General features: G+C 58.4%; 1 protein-coding gene across 1 annotated transcript; it reads left to right on the top strand.

The window, feature by feature from the left end:
• The first annotated feature begins 6,531 nt into the window (after positions 1 to 6,531).
• Positions 6,532 to 22,640, top strand: PAK1 (p21 (RAC1) activated kinase 1). Its single transcript, XM_048495009.1, has 8 exons — positions 6,532 to 6,589; positions 8,933 to 8,981; positions 10,938 to 11,050; positions 12,252 to 12,369; positions 16,126 to 16,225; positions 17,844 to 18,040; positions 20,154 to 20,291; positions 21,467 to 22,640. Exons 2-8 carry the CDS (start codon positions 8,958 to 8,960, stop codon positions 21,551 to 21,553), a joined length of 777 nt encoding a protein of 258 aa, XP_048350966.1. The 5' UTR covers positions 6,532 to 6,589; positions 8,933 to 8,957; the 3' UTR covers positions 21,554 to 22,640.
• Positions 22,641 to 22,875: the final 235 nt, after the last annotated feature.

Genomic DNA, 22,875 nt, shown 5'->3' with positions numbered 1-22,875 from the left:
GGGGGGGGGTGGGGGGGGGGGGGGGTGGGGGGGGGGGGGGGTGGGGGGGGGGGGGGGTGGGGGGGGGGGGGGGTGGGGGGGGGGGGGGGTGGGGGGGGGGGGGGGTGGGGGGGGGGGGGGGTGGGGGGGGGGGGGGGTGGGGGGGGGGGGGGGTGGGGGGGGGGGGGGGTGGGGGGGGGGGGGGGTGGGGGGGGGGGGGGGTGGGGGGGGGGGGGGGTGGGGGGGGGGGGGGGTGGGGGGGGGGGGGGGTGGGGGGGGGGGGGGGTGGGGGGGGGGGGGGGTGGGGGGGGGGGGGGGTGGGGGGGGGGGGGGGTGGGGGGGGGGGGGGGTGGGGGGGGGGGGGGGTGGGGGGGGGGGGGGGTGGGGGGGGGGGGGGGTGGGGGGGGGGGGGGGTGGGGGGGGGGGGGGGTGGGGGGGGGGGGGGGTGGGGGGGGGGGGGGGTGGGGGGGGGGGGGGGTGGGGGGGGGGGGGGGTGGGGGGGGGGGGGGGTGGGGGGGGGGGGGGGTGGGGGGGGGGGGGGGTGGGGGGGGGGGGGGGTGGGGGGGGGGGGGGGTGGGGGGGGGGGGGGGTGGGGGGGGGGGGGGGTGGGGGGGGGGGGGGGTGGGGGGGGGGGGGGGTGGGGGGGGGGGGGGGTGGGGGGGGGGGGGGGTGGGGGGGGGGGGGGGTGGGGGGGGGGGGGGGTGGGGGGGGGGGGGGGTGGGGGGGGGGGGGGGTGGGGGGGGGGGGGGGTGGGGGGGGGGGGGGGTGGGGGGGGGGGGGGGTGGGGGGGGGGGGGGGTGGGGGGGGGGGGGGGTGGGGGGGGGGGGGGGTGGGGGGGGGGGGGGGTGGGGGGGGGGGGGGGTGGGGGGGGGGGGGGGTGGGGGGGGGGGGGGGTGGGGGGGGGGGGGGGTGGGGGGGGGGGGGGGTGGGGGGGGGGGGGGGTGGGGGGGGGGGGGGGTGGGGGGGGGGGGGGGTGGGGGGGGGGGGGGGTGGGGGGGGGGGGGGGTGGGGGGGGGGGGGGGTGGGGGGGGGGGGGGGTGGGGGGGGGGGGGGGTGGGGGGGGGGGGGGGTGGGGGGGGGGGGGGGTGGGGGGGGGGGGGGGTGGGGGGGGGGGGGGGTGGGGGGGGGGGGGGGTGGGGGGGGGGGGGGGTGGGGGGGGGGGGGGGTGGGGGGGGGGGGGGGTGGGGGGGGGGGGGGGTGGGGGGGGGGGGGGGTGGGGGGGGGGGGGGGTGGGGGGGGGGGGGGGTGGGGGGGGGGGGGGGTGGGGGGGGGGGGGGGTGGGGGGGGGGGGGGGTGGGGGGGGGGGGGGGTGGGGGGGGGGGGGGGTGGGGGGGGGGGGGGGTGGGGGGGGGGGGGGGTGGGGGGGGGGGGGGGTGGGGGGGGGGGGGGGTGGGGGGGGGGGGGGGTGGGGGGGGGGGGGGGTGGGGGGGGGGGGGGGTGGGGGGGGGGGGGGGTGGGGGGGGGGGGGGGTGGGGGGGGGGGGGGGTGGGGGGGGGGGGGGGTGGGGGGGGGGGGGGGTGGGGGGGGGGGGGGGTGGGGGGGGGGGGGGGTGGGGGGGGGGGGGGGTGGGGGGGGGGGGGGGTGGGGGGGGGGGGGGGTGGGGGGGGGGGGGGGTGGGGGGGGGGGGGGGTGGGGGGGGGGGGGGGTGGGGGGGGGGGGGGGTGGGGGGGGGGGGGGGTGGGGGGGGGGGGGGGTGGGGGGGGGGGGGGGTGGGGGGGGGGGGGGGTGGGGGGGGGGGGGGGTGGGGGGGGGGGGGGGTGGGGGGGGGGGGGGGTGGGGGGGGGGGGGGGTGGGGGGGGGGGGGGGTGGGGGGGGGGGGGGGTGGGGGGGGGGGGGGGTGGGGGGGGGGGGGGGTGGGGGGGGGGGGGGGTGGGGGGGGGGGGGGGTGGGGGGGGGGGGGGGTGGGGGGGGGGGGGGGTGGGGGGGGGGGGGGGTGGGGGGGGGGGGGGGTGGGGGGGGGGGGGGGTGGGGGGGGGGGGGGGTGGGGGGGGGGGGGGGTGGGGGGGGGGGGGGGTGGGGGGGGGGGGGGGTGGGGGGGGGGGGGGGTGGGGGGGGGGGGGGGTGGGGGGGGGGGGGGGTGGGGGGGGGGGGGGGTGGGGGGGGGGGGGGGTGGGGGGGGGGGGGGGTGGGGGGGGGGGGGGGTGGGGGGGGGGGGGGGTGGGGGGGGGGGGGGGTGGGGGGGGGGGGGGGTGGGGGGGGGGGGGGGTGGGGGGGGGGGGGGGTGGGGGGGGGGGGGGGTGGGGGGGGGGGGGGGTGGGGGGGGGGGGGGGTGGGGGGGGGGGGGGGTGGGGGGGGGGGGGGGTGGGGGGGGGGGGGGGTGGGGGGGGGGGGGGGTGGGGGGGGGGGGGGGTGGGGGGGGGGGGGGGTGGGGGGGGGGGGGGGTGGGGGGGGGGGGGGGTGGGGGGGGGGGGGGGTGGGGGGGGGGGGGGGTGGGGGGGGGGGGGGGTGGGGGGGGGGGGGGGTGGGGGGGGGGGGGGGTGGGGGGGGGGGGGGGTGGGGGGGGGGGGGGGTGGGGGGGGGGGGGGGTGGGGGGGGGGGGGGGTGGGGGGGGGGGGGGGTGGGGGGGGGGGGGGGTGGGGGGGGGGGGGGGTGGGGGGGGGGGGGGGTGGGGGGGGGGGGGGGTGGGGGGGGGGGGGGGTGGGGGGGGGGGGGGGTGGGGGGGGGGGGGGGTGGGGGGGGGGGGGGGTGGGGGGGGGGGGGGGTGGGGGGGGGGGGGGGTGGGGGGGGGGGGGGGTGGGGGGGGGGGGGGGTGGGGGGGGGGGGGGGTGGGGGGGGGGGGGGGTGGGGGGGGGGGGGGGTGGGGGGGGGGGGGGGTGGGGGGGGGGGGGGGTGGGGGGGGGGGGGGGTGGGGGGGGGGGGGGGTGGGGGGGGGGGGGGGTGGGGGGGGGGGGGGGTGGGGGGGGGGGGGGGTGGGGGGGGGGGGGGGTGGGGGGGGGGGGGGGTGGGGGGGGGGGGGGGTGGGGGGGGGGGGGGGTGGGGGGGGGGGGGGGTGGGGGGGGGGGGGGGTGGGGGGGGGGGGGGGTGGGGGGGGGGGGGGGTGGGGGGGGGGGGGGGTGGGGGGGGGGGGGGGTGGGGGGGGGGGGGGGTGGGGGGGGGGGGGGGTGGGGGGGGGGGGGGGTGGGGGGGGGGGGGGGTGGGGGGGGGGGGGGGTGGGGGGGGGGGGGGGTGGGGGGGGGGGGGGGTGGGGGGGGGGGGGGGTGGGGGGGGGGGGGGGTGGGGGGGGGGGGGGGTGGGGGGGGGGGGGGGTGGGGGGGGGGGGGGGTGGGGGGGGGGGGGGGTGGGGGGGGGGGGGGGTGGGGGGGGGGGGGGGTGGGGGGGGGGGGGGGTGGGGGGGGGGGGGGGTGGGGGGGGGGGGGGGTGGGGGGGGGGGGGGGTGGGGGGGGGGGGGGGTGGGGGGGGGGGGGGGTGGGGGGGGGGGGGGGTGGGGGGGGGGGGGGGTGGGGGGGGGGGGGGGTGGGGGGGGGGGGGGGTGGGGGGGGGGGGGGGTGGGGGGGGGGGGGGGTGGGGGGGGGGGGGGGTGGGGGGGGGGGGGGGTGGGGGGGGGGGGGGGTGGGGGGGGGGGGGGGTGGGGGGGGGGGGGGGTGGGGGGGGGGGGGGGTGGGGGGGGGGGGGGGTGGGGGGGGGGGGGGGTGGGGGGGGGGGGGGGTGGGGGGGGGGGGGGGTGGGGGGGGGGGGGGGTGGGGGGGGGGGGGGGTGGGGGGGGGGGGGGGTGGGGGGGGGGGGGGGTGGGGGGGGGGGGGGGTGGGGGGGGGGGGGGGTGGGGGGGGGGGGGGGTGGGGGGGGGGGGGGGTGGGGGGGGGGGGGGGTGGGGGGGGGGGGGGGTGGGGGGGGGGGGGGGTGGGGGGGGGGGGGGGTGGGGGGGGGGGGGGGTGGGGGGGGGGGGGGGTGGGGGGGGGGGGGGGTGGGGGGGGGGGGGGGTGGGGGGGGGGGGGGGTGGGGGGGGGGGGGGGTGGGGGGGGGGGGGGGTGGGGGGGGGGGGGGGTGGGGGGGGGGGGGGGTGGGGGGGGGGGGGGGTGGGGGGGGGGGGGGGTGGGGGGGGGGGGGGGTGGGGGGGGGGGGGGGTGGGGGGGGGGGGGGGTGGGGGGGGGGGGGGGTGGGGGGGGGGGGGGGTGGGGGGGGGGGGGGGTGGGGGGGGGGGGGGGTGGGGGGGGGGGGGGGTGGGGGGGGGGGGGGGTGGGGGGGGGGGGGGGTGGGGGGGGGGGGGGGTGGGGGGGGGGGGGGGTGGGGGGGGGGGGGGGTGGGGGGGGGGGGGGGTGGGGGGGGGGGGGGGTGGGGGGGGGGGGGGGTGGGGGGGGGGGGGGGTGGGGGGGGGGGGGGGTGGGGGGGGGGGGGGGTGGGGGGGGGGGGGGGTGGGGGGGGGGGGGGGTGGGGGGGGGGGGGGGTGGGGGGGGGGGGGGGTGGGGGGGGGGGGGGGTGGGGGGGGGGGGGGGTGGGGGGGGGGGGGGGTGGGGGGGGGGGGGGGTGGGGGGGGGGGGGGGTGGGGGGGGGGGGGGGTGGGGGGGGGGGGGGGTGGGGGGGGGGGGGGGTGGGGGGGGGGGGGGGTGGGGGGGGGGGGGGGTGGGGGGGGGGGGGGGTGGGGGGGGGGGGGGGTGGGGGGGGGGGGGGGTGGGGGGGGGGGGGGGTGGGGGGGGGGGGGGGTGGGGGGGGGGGGGGGTGGGGGGGGGGGGGGGTGGGGGGGGGGGGGGGTGGGGGGGGGGGGGGGTGGGGGGGGGGGGGGGTGGGGGGGGGGGGGGGTGGGGGGGGGGGGGGGTGGGGGGGGGGGGGGGTGGGGGGGGGGGGGGGTGGGGGGGGGGGGGGGTGGGGGGGGGGGGGGGTGGGGGGGGGGGGGGGTGGGGGGGGGGGGGGGTGGGGGGGGGGGGGGGTGGGGGGGGGGGGGGGTGGGGGGGGGGGGGGGTGGGGGGGGGGGGGGGTGGGGGGGGGGGGGGGTGGGGGGGGGGGGGGGTGGGGGGGGGGGGGGGTGGGGGGGGGGGGGGGTGGGGGGGGGGGGGGGTGGGGGGGGGGGGGGGTGGGGGGGGGGGGGGGTGGGGGGGGGGGGGGGTGGGGGGGGGGGGGGGTGGGGGGGGGGGGGGGTGGGGGGGGGGGGGGGTGGGGGGGGGGGGGGGTGGGGGGGGGGGGGGGTGGGGGGGGGGGGGGGTGGGGGGGGGGGGGGGTGGGGGGGGGGGGGGGTGGGGGGGGGGGGGGGTGGGGGGGGGGGGGGGTGGGGGGGGGGGGGGGTGGGGGGGGGGGGGGGTGGGGGGGGGGGGGGGTGGGGGGGGGGGGGGGTGGGGGGGGGGGGGGGTGGGGGGGGGGGGGGGTGGGGGGGGGGGGGGGTGGGGGGGGGGGGGGGTGGGGGGGGGGGGGGGTGGGGGGGGGGGGGGGTGGGGGGGGGGGGGGGTGGGGGGGGGGGGGGGTGGGGGGGGGGGGGGGTGGGGGGGGGGGGGGGTGGGGGGGGGGGGGGGTGGGGGGGGGGGGGGGTGGGGGGGGGGGGGGGTGGGGGGGGGGGGGGGTGGGGGGGGGGGGGGGTGGGGGGGGGGGGGGGTGGGGGGGGGGGGGGGTGGGGGGGGGGGGGGGTGGGGGGGGGGGGGGGTGGGGGGGGGGGGGGGTGGGGGGGGGGGGGGGTGGGGGGGGGGGGGGGTGGGGGGGGGGGGGGGTGGGGGGGGGGGGGGGTGGGGGGGGGGGGGGGTGGGGGGGGGGGGGGGTGGGGGGGGGGGGGGGTGGGGGGGGGGGGGGGTGGGGGGGGGGGGGGGTGGGGGGGGGGGGGGGTGGGGGGGGGGGGGGGTGGGGGGGGGGGGGGGTGGGGGGGGGGGGGGGTGGGGGGGGGGGGGGGTGGGGGGGGGGGGGGGTGGGGGGGGGGGGGGGTGGGGGGGGGGGGGGGTGGGGGGGGGGGGGGGTGGGGGGGGGGGGGGGTGGGGGGGGGGGGGGGTGGGGGGGGGGGGGGGTGGGGGGGGGGGGGGGTGGGGGGGGGGGGGGGTGGGGGGGGGGGGGGGTGGGGGGGGGGGGGGGTGGGGGGGGGGGGGGGTGGGGGGGGGGGGGGGTGGGGGGGGGGGGGGGTGGGGGGGGGGGGGGGTGGGGGGGGGGGGGGGTGGGGGGGGGGGGGGGTGGGGGGGGGGGGGGGTGGGGGGGGGGGGGGGTGGGGGGGGGGGGGGGTGGGGGGGGGGGGGGGTGGGGGGGGGGGGGGGTGGGGGGGGGGGGGGGTGGGGGGGGGGGGGGGTGGGGGGGGGGGGGGGTGGGGGGGGGGGGGGGTGGGGGGGGGGGGGGACAATTCCCATCAGCCCCTGCCAGCATGGTCAATTGGCCATGCTGGCAGGGGCTGATGGGAATTTTAGTCCATAACATCTGGAGTGCCAAAGGTTCGCCACCACTGGCGACTCTAGCCGCACGTGTTTGGCAAAGCAAATTGCACTCCTCTGGAGTTAAGGTCTTGCAAGAAACTCTTGGCTGATCAGCTCAGGTTCTGCAAAGGTTATTTTGAAAGCCACAGGTGACCGAAATTGGCCCCTTTTCTCAGCGAAATGGATCGTTAATTCTCTTTCTTGCTCTCTTCTCCCCCACCCATTTTTTTTAAAGGAGGTATAGTGAGCGTTGGGGACCCCAAGAAGAAATACACAAGTTTCGAGAAGATAGGACAAGGGTGAGTATGTCTGTTCCCAGACTCCTTCTTTGACTCCTTTAACAATGTAACCTAGAAACTTAACAGCTGGAAGGGATGTAAAAGGTCATTTAGACCAACCCCTGCACGTTTCAGGAAACTCACAACTACCTCTCAGCTACTCCCCCAGTGATCTCTGCCCTATGCCCAGAGTAAGCAAAAAAAAAACCTCCGGGGTCCCTGGGCAATCTGGCCTGGAGGAAAATGGTTTTCTGACCACAAAAGCCAGCATGGTATAGTGGTTAAGAGCAGGTGCACTCTAATCTGGACAATCAGGTTTGATTCCCCACTCTGCCACTTGAGCTGTGGAGGCTTATCTGGTGAACCAGAATAGCTTGTCCACTCCAACACACGCCAGTTGGGTGACCTTGGGCTAGTCACAGTTCTTTGGAGCTCTCTCAGCCCCACCCTCCTCACAGGGTGTTTGTTGTGGGGGGAGGAAGGGAAAGGAGATTGTAAGTGAGTCTCCTTACAGGAGAGAAAGGTGGGGTATAAATCCAAACTCTTCTTCTTCAAAGTGGTGATTGGCATTATCCAGGGCATCTAAGAAAGGGTCACGGGAGCCCGGCTCGGACTCATCCCTTCATGCCCTCTCTCACGATCCACTAAGTTCACAGAATCGCGGAGGAAACAAGACTGACGCTGATTCGCTCGAAATATTTTTCCCCCCTTCGCTGAAGTCAAGCTCAGCCATGGTGTGATTGAATTCGCCTCTTCTGGGCTCTTAAATTAGTTCCCGCATGACTACACGCTGTTGCAGCTTTGCTGGTTTTAATTTAAGGATATACATCCCCCAGGGACGGAATTGCTAAAGATAGGTTTGTGCGGGGATGGGGCACCTGGTTTGGAGAGCGCAGCCCTGCCTCAGAAGTACAGAGTTTCCACCCTGAGTGCTGCCTCGAATCATAGAGTTGGAAGAGACCCCAAGGGCTATCAAGTCCAATTCCCCTGCCATGCAAGAACACACAATCGAGGCACTCCTGGCAGACGGCCTCTTCCGAGGGAGTGCATTCCACGGTCAAACAGCCCTTACTGCCAGGATGTTTTTTTCCTGACGTTTAGGTGAATCTCTTTTCCTTCACCTTCAACCCATGACTCCTGGTCCTAATCTCTGGAGCAGCAGAAAACAGAGACTAGGACCAGGAGTAACGGATTCAGCCTTATCAATCAGCTTTTAGTGTTTCGGAAGATGCTGTTTGTTCCAGTGTTTAAACACGTTGATGGCTAGCCATGCAGTACCTATGTGGAAATGGAAGAGAGGTACCTGAGAGGAGCAGCAGTGGCATAGTGGTTTAGAGCAGGTGTACTCTAATCTGGAGGAACCGGGTTTGATTCCCAGCTCTGCCGCTTGAGCTGTGGAGGCTTATCTGGGGAATTCAGATTAGCCTGTACACTCCCACACACGCCAGCTGGGGGACCTTGGGCTAGTCACAGCTTCTCGGAGCTCTCTCAGCCCCACCTACCTCACAGGGTGTTTGTTGTGAGGGGGGGAAGGGCAAGGAGGTTGTCAGCCCCTTTGAGTCTCCTGCAGGAGAGAAAGGGGGGATATAAATCCAAACCCCCCTTCTTCTTCTTCTGAGTGCCTACTAGCAATTGTAACGAAATGGAACCTCCATGTTCAGAGGCAATTAATCTCTGAATTCCAGTGTCCGGAGACAACATCAGGGGAAGGCCTCAGCCTCTGTGCCCTCTTGTTGGCCCTCCTGGGGAACTGGTTGGCCACTTAGTCTGATCTAGCAGGGCCCTTCTTAGGTTATTATACCAAGGGAGTAGTTGCTTGCAGCTTGCCAGCTCCAGGATACCAGCCAGTGGTGGGATCCAAACATTTTAGTAACAGGTTCCCATGATGGTGGGATTCAAACTGTGGCGTAGTGCCAATGGGGCTGGGCGGGGCAAGACGGGGGTGTGGCCTGGCATTCCGGGGCAGGGCTGTGGCAAGGACGCAGCCGCTGCGCTGATCCTTGGGCGGGAAACGAATGCACACAGGCGCAGGCTGCCACGCACGCCGGTGCACCTCCTGCCAGACTGCTTCAAGTTCTGCGCGCTACTGCTGAGAGGAGGGGCCTAACTAAGGCAAAAATCACGTGGCAAAACCACCAATTAGTAACCCCCTCTCGGCACACACAAATAATTAGTAACCTACTCTCGGGAACCTGTGCGAACCTGCTGGATCCCACCTCTGATACCAGCCTTGTGCTCGTAAGCTATAAGCAAGACGTTTGAGATTTTCTTCTGCTGGTTCAACTATTTTTAATCATTTTCTGCTGCTGTTTTAACTATTTTCCTTCTGTCCTCTCTCTCCGTCTCCTGCTTTTTCTCATTTAGAGCGTCAGGGACCGTTTATACAGCCATGGATGTGGCTACGGGGCAAGAGGTGAGTTCTTTGAGGAGGCTGCTCCTAAAATGAGTACGGGGCTGACCCCCTAAATGCCAAAACCAATTATTCCATGCATGTAATTCTGGGACATTCCTCGTGGCTGCAACCCCTGATGCGTACACGGGGGATGGATACGTCGGCACAAATCGACTGAGTCATGGCTTCCCTTGGCAACTGGGCACCGTTTCAAAAGAATGTGACTCAGTCGGATTTCCTCAGAAAAAAACTGAGCTTTCGGGTTAAATCGATCCAGCGTTCTGTTTGGAAGCCGTTCAGCTGTACAGGAGGGAGATCCATTCTCTAATGGAAAATAAAGCTCTCCAGCTACTTCTCTTACACACGAGTGATGCGTGTGCCTTTGTGACAGCGGTGGGATCCAAAAATTTTAGTCACAGGTTCCCATGGTGGTGGGATTCAAACTGTGGCGTAGCGCCAGTGGGGCTGGGCGGGGCATGACAGGGGCGTGGCCAGGCATTCTGGGGGCGGGGCATTCCTGGGCAGGGCTGTGGCAAGGACACAGCCGCTGCGCCGGTCCTTGGGTGGGAAACGAATGCACACAGGCGCAGGCTGCCACGCACGTCGGTACGCCTCCTGCTAGACTGCTTCAAGTTCTGCGCGCTACTGCTGAGAGGAGGGGTGTAACTAAGGCAAAAATCACGTGGCAAAATCACCAATTAGTCACCCCCTCTTGGCACACACAAATAATTAGTAACCTACTCTCGGGAACCTGTGAGAACCTGCTGGATCCCACCTCTGCTTCGGGGCCTTTTTATAAAAACAGCTGGTTCGTTGCCTATTCTATATGCCTCTTACCTGCTTTAAAACACATCTTCAAAAGGCAGAGGACGGGGATTTATTTAGAATATTTCTGTCCCGCTTTATAACCTTGGGTCTCAAGGCATTGTTCGCTGTCTTATAAGGGAGCTCGTATGTGGATTCCAGCAGGGCCGGAGCGAGGGGGAACTTCGCCTGGGGCATGCGTCCACCCTGCGCCCCCGTCCCAAAACACCCCCGGAACGCCACGCCCACGCACCGGCCCGTGCCCAGTGCATCACGCGCCCCCTTCCCCCTTGGTGCTACGCTACTAGATTCTGGAGATTTGGGTTGGATCACACATGCATGGATCAGTTGTTGATTTCTCACGGCTGAATCATTCTGTCTGTGTGTACATATGCCACAAAATGAGAGCAGCAGTGGCGTAGGAGGTTAAGAGCTCGTGTAATCTGGAGGAACCGCGTTTGATTCCCAGCTCTGCCGCCTGAGCTGTGGAGGCTTATCTGGGGAATTCAGAGTAGCCTGGGCACTCCCACACACGCCAGCTGGGTGACCTTGGGCTAGTCACAGCTTCTCGGAGCTCTCTCAGTCCCACTTACCTCACAGGGTGTTTGTTATGAGGGGGGAAGGGCAAGGAGATTGTAAGCCCCTTTGAGTCTCCTGCAGGAGAGAAAGGGGGGATATAAATCCAAACTACTCCTCCTCCTCTTCTGTTGTGTCTGTTGTCTGTTGTGGGGAGAGGAAGGGAAAGCAGCTTGTAAGCCGCTTTGATTGTTTGGCAGGCAGATTGAGAAAAGTGGGGTATAAATTCAAACTCCTCTCTTCTTCTTCTTCTACTTCTACTTCTTCTACTTCTTCTTCTACTTCTTCTTTTTCTTTTCCTTCTTCTAGTAGAATTCTAAGGTGGTGAAAATGAACTGGACTAGCTGGGGAGGATTTTTAAATGTTTCCGTATGTCCCCATGGCCAGTACGCCCCTGCCTAGGGATGATGTGTGACTTCTCGAGCCCATTTCACAAACTGCAGGATATTCCAGCGCTGGCTTTTGGCCCCATTGCCTCCTTTGCGTCTTTCTCCTACAAGGAATGCAGAGGTGGAAAGTGGAATGTCTGAGCAACAAAATTGAGAAACGTGAACCATTTCTCTCTGCTCCCCACCCCTGCCCCGTTTTTGCTTCCAGGTCGCCATCAAACAGATGAATTTGCAGCAGCAGCCGAAGAAAGAGTTGATAATTAACGAAATCCTCGTGATGAGGGAAAACAAGAATCCCAACATCGTCAACTATCTAGACAGGTTTGTGGTGCTAAAGGAGGCCATGGAGATATTTCACTTTTGATGCTCTCTACTGATCCATATTTAATCCCCCTTTCCATATACACTGCCGGAGCTCCTTAGAGGTTGCTCAGAAAACCATTTTGTTCTTGTTCTTGGAGCCATGTTAAGGGGCTTCTAAGCCACCCCAGGTCCAGAGGTGGGATCCAGCAGGTTCCCACAGGTTCCCGAGAGTAGGTTACTAATTATTTGTGTGTGCCGAGAGGGGGTTACTAATTGGTGATTTTGCCACATGATTTTTGCCTTTGTTACGCCCCTCCTCTCAACAGTAGCGCGCAGAACTGGAAGCAGTCTAGCAGGAGGTGCACCGGCGTGCGTGGCACCCTGCGCCTGCGTGCATTCGTTTCCCGCCCAAGGACCAGAGCAGCGGCTGCGTCCTTGCCACAGCCCCGTCCAGGAATGCCCGGCCACTCCCCCGTCGTGCCCCGCCCAGCCCCATTGGCGCTACGCCACAGTTTGAATCCCACCACCATGGGAACCTGTTACTAAAATTTTTGGATCCCACCACTGCCCAGGTCAACCTGCTGCACGAAATGTAACACTTCACAAGCAAACCCGGAGATATGTACTAGGACCTGGCCTCCCATTCTTGGCCCTTGTGGCCAGTACCCATGGGGTATTTCTGCCTTCCTGTGTCGTGCAAAAAGGATTCAGGTCTCTACTGAGTCTTGTTCTCTCAGCTTATTCTACCTCACAGGGTTGTTGTGAGACAGATGAAGCTGCATCAGACCTTCAAAGTTCCTTCAAAGTTAGCTTTGTCACCTCAGACTGGCAGTGGCTATCCAGGGCCTCCACGGTTGCTGTGCAGAGGCCGGCAATGGCAAACCACCTCTGAATATCTCTTGCTTTGAAACTGCCATAGAATCAGAATTTGGCTGCAACTTGATAGCACTTTCCTCCACCCCCAGCCCACAGGGTGGCCGCAGGTAGAAGCGATTTGATGGCACCTAACACATAAAACAGAGGTATTGATTTCTTCGCCTCCTTGAATTTGAATTCCAGGTTCTTCTGGCCCAGTCCTGCCATCAATGCCTGCCGGCTGTCGAGGCTCCAGCTCGCTCCGTTTTTTAAAAATAGCTCCACTCTTGACTTGGCAGCGAGGTCTTCTTGGCTGAAGGAACTCTCTCCACTCACCTTCTGTTGTTTCTCCGGCTTCCCGCAGTTACCTCGTGGGCGATGAACTGTGGGTCGTCATGGAGTACTTGGCAGGCGGCTCTCTGACAGATGTCGTGACCGAGACCTGCATGGACGAAGGGCAGATAGCAGCTGTCTGCCGAGAGGTAAGGACCGCCTGCTTGGGTCTGACTTTCCTCTGGGGTGAGCGCTTTAATGGCGGAGGGTAGGAGTGTTCGGAAGAGTTTTCATGTGACACTTTGGGGGAGTGTTCAGGCCTGACACTAAAACTTGAATTTGGCACTGTATGCTCAAGCCCTCAGCTTGTATGTTCTCTCCACCCCCAGAAACACCTCCTGTAAAGAAGGTGTATTTTAACTTAATGTTTAAGCCATTTTGAATGTATAAAGAAAGTGTATTTTAACTTATCGTTATATTAAGTTGACATAACAGTAGCCATTTTGCATGTGTAAAGAAAGTGTATTTTAACTTATCGTTATATTAAGTTGACATAACAGTAGCCATTTTGCATGTGTAAAGAAAGTGTATTTTAACTTATCGTTATATTAAGTTGACATAACAGTAGCCATTTTGAATGTGTAAAGAAAGTGTATTTTAACTTATCGGTATATTAAGTTGACATAACAGTAGCCATTTTGAATGTGTGAAGAAAGTGTATTTTAACTTATCGCTATATTAAGTTGACATAACAGTAGCCATTTTGAATGTGTGAAGAAAGTGTATTTTAACTTATCGGTATATTAAGTTGACATAACAGTAGCCATTTTGAATGTGTGAAGAAAGTGTATTTTAACTTATCGGTATATTAAGTTGACATAACAGTAGCCATTTTGAATGTGTAAAGAAAGTGTATTTTAACTTATCGTTATATTAAGTTGACATAACAGTAGCCATTTTGAATGTGTGAAGAAAGTGTATTTTAACTTATTGCTATATTAAGTTGACATAACAGTAGCCATTTTGAATGTGTGAAGAAAGTGTATTTTAACTTATCGCTATATTAAGTTGACATAACAGTAGCCATTTTGAATGTGTGAAGAAAGTGTATTTTAACTTATCGTTATATTAAGTTGACATAACAGTAGCCATTTTGCATGTGTGAAGAAAGTGTATTTTAACTTATCGTTATATTAAGTTGACATAACAGTAGCCATTTTGAATGTGTAAAGAAAGTGTATTTTAACTTATCGTTATATTAAGTTGACATAACAGTAGCCATTTTGAATGTGTGAAGAAAGTGTATTTTAACTTATCGGTATATTAAGTTGACATAACAGTAGCCATTTTGAATGTGTAAAGAAAGTGTATTTTAACTTATCGTTATATTAAGTTGACATAACAGTAGCCATTTTGAATGTGTAAAGAAAGTGTATTTTAACTTATCGTTATATTAAGTTGACATAACAGTAGCCATTTTGAATGTGTGAAGAAAGTGTATTTTAACTTATCGTTATATTAAGTTGACATAACAGTAGCCATTTTGAATGTGTGAAGAAAGTGTATTTTAACTTATCGCTATATTAAGTTGACATAACAGTAGCCATTTTGAATGTGTGAAGAAAGTGTATTTTAACTTATCGTTATATTAAGTTGACATAACAGTAGCCATTTTGCATGTGTGAAGAAAGTGTATTTTAACTTATCGTTATATTAAGTTGACATAACAGTAGCCATTTTGCATGTGTATAGAAAGTGTATTTTAACTTATCGTTATATTAAGTTGACATAACAGTAGCCATTTTGAATGTGTAAAGAAAGTGTATTTTAACTTATCGTTATATTGACATAACAGTAGCCATTTTGAATGTGTGAAGAAAGTATATTTTAACTTATCGTTATATTAAGTTGACATAACAGTAGCCATTTTGAATGTGTGAAGAAAGTGTATTTTAACTTATTGCTATATTAAGTTGACATAACAGTAGCCATTTTGAATGTGTGAAGAAAGTGTATTTTAACTTATCGTTATATTAAGTTGACATAACAGTAGCCATTTTGAATGTGTAAAGAAAGTGTATTTTAACTTATCGGTATATTAAGTTGACATAACAGTAGCCATTTTGAATGTGTAAAGAAAGTGTATTTTAACTTATCGTTATATTAAGTTGAAATAACAGTAGCCATTTTGAATGTGTGTAAAAGAAAGTGTATTTTAACTTATATAAGTCATATTAAGTTGACATAACAGTAGCCATTTTGAATGTGAGAAGAAAAGTGTGTATTATTTTAACTTATATATGCTATATTAAGTTGACATAACAGTAGCCATTTTGAATGTGTGAAGAAAGTGTATTTTAACTTATCGTTATATTAAGTTGACATAACAGTAGCCATTTTGAATGTGTGAAGAAAGTGTATTTTAACTTATCGTTATATTAAGTTGACATAACAGTAGCCATTTTGAATGTGTGAAGAAAGTGTATTTTAACTTATCGTTATATTAAGTTGACATAACAGTAGCCATTTTAGATTTCTAAAAACCATTCAAAATGGCTACTGTTCTGTCAACCTATGTTCTGTCAACTTAATATAACGATAAGGCAAAACATGTTAAAGTTAAAACGTGTTAAAACAATACTAAAGCTGAATCCTGCTCCTGCGAGAACTTCCGCAAATCTCTACTGCCTCAACAGTGGAGGTGGTGTGTCAATGGATAAATGTTGTTCCTGAACGGCTTCCATCTCCACCGCAGCTGTATCTGCAACATTCATGCATAATTCAAATTTTAAAAGCACGTATGCTTTGCTGGCAACGGAGACCCCTCTTAAGAGCAATCTCCAATTGCTGTCGGCTTTTTAAAATCAGTGGTTTGCAGGTCACTGAAATATCATCTGACAATCTCTGCTCCGCCCCCACTATCATGACTTGATACATTTGCCACCCATGGAGATAATAGTATAAAATAGATTTGCTCATTATCACTGGAAAATGAATAAGCCTTTTTAAAAAACACAGCTCTGTCCCCTTACTTAGAATCATAGAATCATAGAGTTGGAAGAGACCAGAAGGGCCATCAAGTCCAACCCCCTGCAGTGCAGGAACACATAATCACAGCACTCCTGTCAGATGGCCATTCAGCCTCTCTTTAAAAACCTCCAAAGGAGGAGACTCCACCACACTCCGAGGTAGTCGAACAGCCCTGACGGTTAGGAAGTTCTTCCTGATGTTTAGGTGGAAACTCTTTTCCTTCACCTTGAACCCATGACTCCTGGTCCTAGTTTCTGGAGCCGCAGAAAACAAGCTCGCTCCCTCACCAACATGACATCCTTTCAGATATCTAAACATGGCTGTCATGTCACCTCTTAACCTTCTCTTCACCAAACTAAGCATCCCCAGATTGAAGTTCATGTGAGATATTCAGCACGAAGAAGAGAAAAAGAAGAGTTTGGTTTTGTATCCCCCCTTTCTCTCCTGCAAGAGACTCAAAGGGGCTGACATTCTCCTTGCCCTTCCCCCCTCACAACAAACACCATGTGAGGTCGGTGGGGCTGAGAGAGCGCCGAGAAGCTGTGACTAGCCCAAAGTCACCCAGTTGGCGTGTGTGGGAGTGCACAGGCTAATCTGAATTCCCCAGATAAGCCTCCACAGCTCAGGCGGCAGAGCGGGGAATCAAACCCGGTCCCTCCAGATTAGATACACGAGCTCTTAACCTCCTACGCCAAATCAGAATCAGTAGATCAGTATGAAATCAGACAGTGTTCTCAGCAGACTAGACCGATGTCTCTTTGCCCACCACATACTTTGATTTTTAAAATACTTTTGACCCCTGTGCTTTAGATGTGATGCCTTCCTAATTTAACCCACACGTCAGCCAATCGATAGATCCTTTTGTCTGACAGTTGCCCTATGAAGTCAGATTAGTTTATTGATATTAACTGGTGGATGTTGGGTTTTTTCCACAGTGTCTTCAGGCTTTGGAGTTCCTCCATTGCAACCAGGTCATCCATCGGGACATCAAGAGCGACAACATCTTGCTAGGAATGGACGGCTCTGTCAAACTAAGTACGGGGATGGGGGCCACTGGGGAGAATTGGAGGTGGGTTTGAAAGGGCCAAGCATCTACTAGAACCATGGTGGCGAACCTTTGGCACTCCAGATGTTGTGGACTACAATTCCCATCAGCCCCTGCCAGCACGGCCAATTGACCATGCTGGCAGGGGCTGATTGGAATTGTAGTCCATAACATCTGGAGTGCCAAAGGTTCGCCATCACTGTACTAGAAGCATATCTGTGCCCCAACCAACCCAAACCAGTGGGTTGCAAGCAAAAACCAAAAGCAAACACAGTGTTCCTGGGGTATATTACTCAAGCAAATGAGCCAAGCTGCATTTTGAAAGGAAAAATGTTCTTTTTCTTTCTACTACGCCTTAAGCCCGTTAGACTTTCTCCCAGTGAACATTTTTTTCATCCTCAAAAACAAAACAATTCACATACACGCTCCTATTTGGGATTGAGGTAGTGAGTAAAGCGGATGTTGTGGTCCTTAGTTCCAAAATATGGCTCTTGTTTGAAACATCAGCTGTGGAATTATGAGGATTTCTCAACATGGCAAAGAATCTGTCCCTTGCCCTGTCTCCCCCATCCTTCACCCGAACTTCAGTCTAAGGAGACTTGTAGAATCATAGAGTCACAGAATCATAGAGTTAGAAGAGATCCCAAGGGCCATCAAGTCCAACCTCCTGCAAAGCAGGAACACACAATCATAGCACTCCTATTAGATGGCCATCCAGCCTCTTTTTAAAAACTTTCAAGGAAGGAGATTCCACCACACTCCTAGGTAGTTCATTCCGCTGTTGAACAACCCTTGCTGTCAGGAAGTTTTTCCTGATGTTTAGGTGGAATCTCTTTTCCTTCACCTTGAACCCATGACTCCTGGTCCTAGTCTCTGGAGCCGCAGAAAACAAGCTTGCTCCCTCACCAACATGACATCCCTTCAAATATCTAAATATGGCTATCATGTCACCTTACTTAACCTTCTCTTCACCAAACTAAACATCCCCAGCGCCCTAAGTCTCTCCTCGTAGGGCATGGATTCCAGACCTTTTAACGTTTTTGTTGCCCTTCTCTGGACGTGTTCCAGCTTGTCAATCTCCTTCCTGAATTGCGGTGCCCAGAACTGTTCACAATATTCCAAGTGAGGTCTGATCAATGCAGAATAGAGAGGTACAATTACATCCCTCGATCTTGTCACTATACTCCTATTGATACAGCCCAGAATCACATTGGCTTTCTTGGCTGCCGCATCACACTGCTGACTCATGTTCAGTTTGTGGTCAACTAAGACTCCCAGATCCCTTTTGCATGTAGTGTTGTCAAGCCAGGTGTCTCCCATCCTAGATCTGTGCATTTCATTTTATCTGCCAGAGTGGAGTAATCTTACATTGATCGCTGTTGAAATTCATTTTGTTTGTTTTGGCCCAACTCTCCAATCTGTCCAGGTCATTTTGAATGCTGACTCTGTCCTCTGGGGTATTAGCTACCCCTCCTAATTTGGTGTCGTCTGCAAATTTGATGAGCATGCCCTCTATAGTCTATTCCATCATCCAAGTCGCTGATGAAAATACTGAATAGCAATGTACCCTGAAAGGGAAACACCAATTTCTTTTCCTCCTTTCCCCAGCTGATTTTGGTTTCTGCGCTCAGATCACACCTGAGCAGAGCAAACGCAGCACAATGGTGGGCACGCCGTATTGGATGGCTCCAGAGGTGGTCACGAGGAAAGCGTACGGGCCCAAGGTGGACATCTGGTCTCTGGGGATCATGGCTATTGAAATGATAGAAGGGGAGCCCCCCTATCTCAATGAGAACCCCCTGAGGGTAAGTTCTTTTCATCCCACCCTTCCTCCGAGGGACTGATAGGACGGGAAGAAGAAAAAAACGCTTTAGAGAGCCTCCGGTTCAGGATTCTGTTTGGGTTTGTGGGCGGAGCCTAGTAGGTCAAAGGGCACTCGAGGCGTGTCTCGGGAAATCTACCGGAATTGCAGCTGATCCCCAGATGACAGGAATCAATTTCCCTGGATAAAATGGCTACTTTGGAGGGTGGCGCTATACCTTCCTTTTTTAAAAAAATTATTTTTTATTGATTAAAACAAAACTATATAGAGATATACAATCTACTTTACTACAAGATACAAATACAGGAGAATCTTGTTACTTATTTCATATATTAAAATTATATAATATTGTATATCCAAAGAGGAAAAGGGAAAGAAAGAAAAAAGGAGAAAGAAGCAAGGAGAAAGAAAACAATAAATGGTATAAACAATACCAAGGACAAAAGGTTGACTTCTCCTTCAAAAGACTGTCAACATTCTATGAATCTATTAACGTCTCTAGCCGGTTTCCATACCCTGAACAAATTGTTCAGTCATTATTGTAATACTAAATTTCTTTGAAGTTAACTATAACTACGAACTAATCTTAATTTAACAAACCATCTCCGTCTTGGTAAACCATAAATAATCACATTAATAATCAATTGGAAGAAAGTCAACATTCGTCTTTATTCTTGAGGTGTAATATCCATGGTCGCCAGTTATCTAAATATTTTTCTACCGGGAGTAACCTTGATTGATGGAATCCTTTTTCTAAAATAAAGAAATGTTGTACTTTGTTATTCCACTCTTCCAAAGAAGGTATTATATCAGATCTCCATACTTTGGCCAGAATTAAGCGTGCTGCAAGAGTAAGATGAAACAATAAGTATGATTGGGATTGACTAATCTTGCGCTATACCTTCCTGAGGTCCTCCTCTGCCCCAAACCCCGTTTACCTCAGACTCTGTTCCCCCCCCTCCCCAATCACCAGGTATTTCCCAACCCACAACTGGCAATCCTACTCCAGATGCAGCGTGGACATCTGGAATTCTAAACAATCCCCAAATGACAGAGGAAATGGCTGCTTTGGAGTACGGACTCCGTGGCATTATGTTTGGCTCAGATCCCTATCCAAAACTTGCCCTTTTAGAGGAGTTTCCCAAACCAAAACTGGCACCCCTCAATTAAGGAAAGAAAATAACTTTCCTGGCTTTTATGGACAGAATTACTTAAGGACGAGGGGGGGGGGGGGAGGGAGGACATGAGGTAAAGAGACAAGGCTCTCATCCTTCAGTGACGATAAAGAGAAGTCTGTCTGTCTGTCTGTCTGTCTGTCTGTCTGTCTGTCTGTCTGTCTGTCTGTCTGTCTGTCTGTCTGTCTGTCTGTCCGTTGTCAAAAGCTTTCATAGCCGGACTCAACTGGTTGTTGTGGGCTTTCCGGGCTGTGTGGCCGTGGTCTGGTAAATCTGTCTGTCTGTCTACCTTTCAATCCACTGTCAATGCACGTTGCAGCTGGATTTTACTGTGCGGAATAGCAACATCCACTTGCCAACAATTGTGAAAGTGGATTGAAAGTGTGTTATTCTGCATGTGCGGAAAGGGCCTCTGAGTGAAACCAGATTTCCCTGATTTGCAGACGATCCCCAGCGGACTGTGATTTGTTTCCCTGGAGGAAATGTCTGTTGGAGAGCGGGGAGAGGATTCTATGATGTTGTATTTCCCCCTCCTCAAACTTCGCCCTCCCCAGATTACCTGAAACCGACTTCTGTCGGAATCGAACTCAGGTTTTGAACAGAGCTTGGACTGCAGTACTGCAGGCTACCACTCTGCACTGCGGAGTGCTTGGGAAGCTCAAGCTTTGAGACTCAGTAAGAAAGGTGGACAACGAACAAGATAAATAAATCTCCTCCATTTTGTCTGGGTTTGATGCCGTTTAAGAACAGCAGTCAGGCACTGGCTCAGGATCACGGCAGCGGCTCTATATGGTCAGGAGAAAGAAAAATAGAGGGGGGCAGGATTTCAGATTAATTCATGTGTGCCCCCCCCCCCCCATTGATATCTGTTCAGAGCTTCTGTGAGTTGGGCTAATTTTGCGTCCTTTCCCCCGTCTTTAGGCTTTATATCTCATTGCTACCAACGGTACACCGGAGCTGCAAAATCCCGAAAAGCTTTCGCCCATATTTACAGACTTCCTTAATCGCTGCCTGGAGATGGACGTGGAAAAGCGGGGTTCTGCTAAAGAGCTTCTCCAGGTAACTCTTTGGCTTGGGGAGGAAAAGAAATCCACGTGTGACAGAGGAGGAGGAAGCGTGAAGTTTTGTTCTACAAATAATGAAACACCATGGGAATATTCTAACCTGGAGAACTGGGTTTGATTCCCCACTCCTCCACCTGAGTGACGCAGATGCAGATGTGTATCCGCACTCCTGCTTTACTGCTCTTCTTCTTCTTCTTCTTCTTCTGCTTCTTCTTCTGCTTCTGCTTCTGCTTCTGCTTCTGCTTCTGCTTCTTCTTCTCTTCTTCTTTTCTTCTCTTCTTTTCTTCTTCTTCTCTTCTTCTTTTCTTCTTCTTCTCTTCTTCTTTTACTATTCTTATTATTCTTATTATTCTTATCATTATATGCCACCCCACCCCTTGTGGGCTCAGAGCCGCTTCCAATGTTTAAAACATAATCAAAACATAAGTTGCATAAACCTGCATCCTGTTTATACCAGGGTCCTCAACGCTCTGCCCTTGGGCACCAGGGCACCTGCTGACATCTCCTGTGGTGCCCACCAACTATCAGTGGTGGTGAACCTATGGCACTCCAGATGTTCATGAACTACAATTCCCAAATGTATCCCATGAACATCTGGAGTGCCACAGGTTCACCACCACGGGGCTATATCCTCGAAGAAGTAGAACTGGGATATTTCAACTAAGAGGGGAGGATTTAGAGATGGGACATTGGTTTTAACTGAGTCTGGCCAACGCCATCTGAATGCCATAGTTTTAATCTTATAGTATTATTTATTGAAGTATTATTGTACATATGTATGTACGGAAAGATTGAACCGGTTAGCTATCTTATTCGCAGGTTTGCACAATATCGATATAAGAACTATTGATATCACGTTTAAAAGGCTTTTTAAAAAAAGAGGCTACCTTCGATCTAGGGTTTTGATGGGGGAGCGACCCAGAAGTGGGGGCAGGCAAGCACGCAAGCCACATGGCAGGGGGTGGAGTTCCTCCTCTCATTTAAACAAGGAAACGCAAGGAGAACTCAGTAGGAAGACCCTGCGGGGCTACTAGAGGCAGAGCGCTCATGGGGACATGAGGGGACAGGTGTTGCCCTGGGCGCGATTCCCCCCAATACCTCTGGGGGCTAGGATGCATAACGGGCCAGCATCTTCCACCCCCTAAATTTCTCTCTTTCCTTCTCTTCCAGCATCAGTTCTTGAAAATTGCCAAGCCGTTGTCCAGCCTCACCCCCCTAATCATTGCCGCGAAGGAGGCCACCAAGAATAACCATTAAAATGGCCGGACAACTGCCGGGATTGTGCCAAGTCCTTTAAATACCCCTTTTTAAAAAATATATATGTTTCAAAGAACTCAACTCATGGCATTTACTGTGCTCAAGGACTTCTAATCCTGTACGAATGGGGCAGTGCAAATGATTTTGCAACGAATCGGATAGGAGGCAGGCAATTTAACGTTAAACCCGTTCCGAAAGAACGGGGAAGAGACTTTTGGTACGTTTCGAATGGGTCGTTACGAGAGCACCTCATCCTGAATAACGTGACAATGAGCCACAGGTTTTTTTTTCCTACTGCCATGGAGGTTTGACAAAACGGACGAAAAAGGACACACAACCTTTTAGATGGGTTTTATTTTAAGGCAATTAAATTTTGTGCCTGCGCTCCCCGTACCTCCGTTCTTAGACTACTGAGAGATCCTGGTGCACCTCGGGTTACTTGAAAGTGAGAACTGGCAGGACAGCTTTTTAAAGTCCAGAGGGAAAAAAGCAGCAACCGAGTTTTCCTCTGCACGCACAGTGCCTCCCTGATATTCGGATGTGCTCGCGTGCCCTGGAGAAGACGCTGAAATAGATACAACGAGCCGCCCTCCTTCCCGCAAACTGTCAGAGGACCACATCGATCACCGTGCTGCGTTTCAGGGACTTTTTTTAATGAAGCAAATTGCCCGCTTGATTAAATTCGCGTCGCCACTTCATCTACTCTACAATCATCTGCTGTTTTGGCAAAAGAACCTCTAGCAATAATTCACAAGGACGCGGATCAGGTAGAAGATTTGTGGGCACAAAAAGGAAGACCGTAGCGCAGTGGTGTCCAACTCTGGCGCTTCAGATGTTCAGGGACTACAATTCCCATCAGCCCCTGCTGGCATGGCCGATTGGCTGATGGGGATTGTAGTCCCTGAACATCTGAAGCGCCAGAGTTGGACACCGCTGCCGTAGTGTAAGATTGAACCCTCTGTCGGCTACTTTTAGTATCTAAGCGTGTTTTTTCCGTCAGTACGCTGTAGGTCGGGAATCGCCAGCTGGTGACCAGGAGTTGAATCTTGCCCTACCGAATTTTAATAAAATTGTGGTTTAAACAAAATTCATTTTGTTTGCAAACTTTTTTTTCCTCCAGATTAAAAAAAAATACAACTTGGACATTGCTTACCTTTGTTAGAGAAGCTGTCCTGGCTGACAGCTTATTAGATCTTGGACCGTGAATCAATAAACGGACTCTGTATTGTTAATCAGCAGCTTTTATTGATAGGTATCGAAACACCCAGCTGGACAAAGACAGTTCTGGCGAACTTGGCTTTTGCTACCCGTTTTATTCCGAT

Source organism: Sphaerodactylus townsendi, linkage group LG04 (assembly GCF_021028975.2).
Source record: "Sphaerodactylus townsendi isolate TG3544 linkage group LG04, MPM_Stown_v2.3, whole genome shotgun sequence".
NCBI lineage: Eukaryota > Metazoa > Chordata > Lepidosauria > Squamata > Sphaerodactylidae > Sphaerodactylus > Sphaerodactylus townsendi.
Note: the sequence above shows the minus strand (reverse complement) of the source record. Positions and strands in the feature narration are given on the sequence as shown.